Source organism: Leiobunum rupestre, chromosome 2, assembly GCF_980474605.1.
Source record: "Leiobunum rupestre chromosome 2, qqLeiRupe1.1.hap1, whole genome shotgun sequence".
Lineage (NCBI taxonomy): Eukaryota > Metazoa > Arthropoda > Arachnida > Opiliones > Sclerosomatidae > Leiobunum > Leiobunum rupestre.
In genome coordinates this window covers 49,593,602-49,595,554 of record NC_143385.1, presented here as the reverse complement: position 1 = coordinate 49,595,554, position 1,953 = coordinate 49,593,602, and the positions used below count along the sequence as shown (strand labels likewise).

The 1,953-nt window shown below is 37.2% G+C and overlaps 1 protein-coding gene across 1 annotated transcript; it reads left to right on the top strand.

Moving 5' to 3' along the window:
- Positions 1–242: 242 nt before the first annotated feature.
- LOC149957784 (uncharacterized) lies at positions 243–1,708 on the top strand. Its single transcript, XM_090164896.1, has 2 exons — positions 243–320; positions 846–1,708. The coding sequence occupies exons 1-2, from the start codon at positions 297–299 to the stop codon at positions 1,524–1,526; spliced, it is 705 nt and encodes a 234-aa protein (XP_090021022.1). The 5' UTR covers positions 243–296; the 3' UTR covers positions 1,527–1,708.
- Positions 1,709–1,953: the final 245 nt, after the last annotated feature.

The window sequence follows — 1,953 nt, the reverse complement described above, 5'->3', positions numbered from 1 at the left end:
AAAAGCTTTATGTTCGATTTAATTAAACGGTGATATAGTTAAAAATGAGATACAAACTAATGTAAATTGATAATTGCAAAACATTTCTTCGAATTCTAATAGGAGATAATTTTTAACGTCAAAAGGGGGACTGACTTAAATATTAAACTGAAGATTCGTAATCATCACAGATATTTACCGAATCGAATGTATCGCGTAAAAGTATAAAAGCTAGTCAAGGAGCTCCAAGCCTCACACAGAGCCATTGGAGACGAAACCAACTCGGAAATCCCTAACTTGCCAAAGTGGAGTCTACAATGAAGAAGTTCAATTCTCTTTACGTAACTATAAACTTCTTTTATAATATTTGTTTGGGAGTTGTTTAGAGAACTTATTTATATGGCTATAATAATTTGCGGTTTCACATTTAATGATTATTGAAATAACTTTATCAGGTTTTACGGTTTTTTGAAGTTATTTTACCCAAGTAATAAGTATTAGAAATTTGACACGTCAAACCTCGATATCTCGAATAAAATCTTCGCAGACCGTCATTATACCTCGTGAGCAACGCGCGCATGGTATGCCATTCTTATGTTAAGAGAATCAGAAATATTGAAAACAACAGAGGAGGCTTCTAGCAAGCAAATATTGGTAAATGTCCTCCAAGTGCCAACATTAAAGAATTAAAAATTGGTGTTTGAACAACGGTCCTCCATTCGTAAAAGACAAAAAGCTCAAATGAAACATAGATTTAGCGTTTCGGGTGACGAAAGTGTTAAGTAATAAGTGAATAGGGGGCGTGGGATTTAAGCTCTTTCAATGTAGGTCGAATATTTCAATAAACGTGAATAATTTGGTTTTAGGCGATTCTCTCCTTGTCGATGCTCGTGGCGGCCAGAGGCCACGTCGTGTTGAAGTTGGTGGCGGAAAACTCAGAGTCCGCGTCCAATTCCGCAATATCGGCATCGCTTGATGGTCCACATAACGTGGTGACTTTTGACGGCCACTGTTTGGAATACGAAGAATTTACTCAAAAGGTGTACGGAGCCGTTTGCGTTCCAGGGAACTACAGGCAACAATTATCATTTGAGGTTCTTCCGTATCAAAGCGAGAAAAGCTTGTCTCAGTCACGCGGGACTTTATACTTCATTTCAGACACTAAGAGCGGAATGGTTTTAGATAATGTCCAGGAAAAGCCGGTCTTAAACCTGAAATCTACGTCAAGTTCACAGCTGTTTCGGGTCGACTCTAATTCGAATAATGGCATAGTCATACTATCTTACACTTCGGGCAAAGTTCTAACTGTCGATGGAAGCCACTCGGCAGAATTTCGACAGGCTTCGTTTCAATCTCTTAACAACGCTACTAGTCAGATCTTCGAGAAACGTATTTTACCAACCGAATATTTCCAATTGTTTCCTACTTCCGATAACGGACTATGCATCGTAGCTGAAGGCGACCCTCCCGCCGAATCAGCGCCAGTTGGGAGTGCTTCTTCAGCAGAAAATGATTGTCTAACGTTGAACCTGCTACCTTCAATCTAAAGTTACAGCGTTACTCCGTTATATCTGCCAATAAATTATACTTTTCCGATAATATCCAACTGAAATATTTAGCTGGGATGCGATGGACGTGTTCCACTGTTCAACTTTCATCGCTTCATTTAGACGTTTCATGTATATTAGAGGATCGAAAATGTACGCTTTCTGCAGAAATAAATTATTAAAAAAAGGAATTTCTTTTTTTCGTTCATTACTCGTTTTTAATAGTTTCATTTGATGTTAATTTTTACTCAAGCATGAAATCAATTAAATACACTATACACTATATGAATTGACAGTTGTCATTCAATAGCCTCGTAGAACACATCGCTCATTGTTTCGCTAATTTCTGTAGGCAAATACAATAATTATTGATATGCTTTTATACGAATTATTGGAGAATTTTCTAAAGAATCTACCATTTTAACTT

Bases quoted from the DNA above. Each gene is read 5' to 3' on its own strand.
- LOC149957784 (XM_090164896.1), top strand. From the start codon at position 297: ATGAAGAAGTTCAATTCTCTTTAC. The intron at 321-845 runs GTAACTATAAAC...ATTTGGTTTTAG, and splicing joins AGAAGTTCAATTCTCTTTAC to GCGATTCTCTCCTTGTCGAT.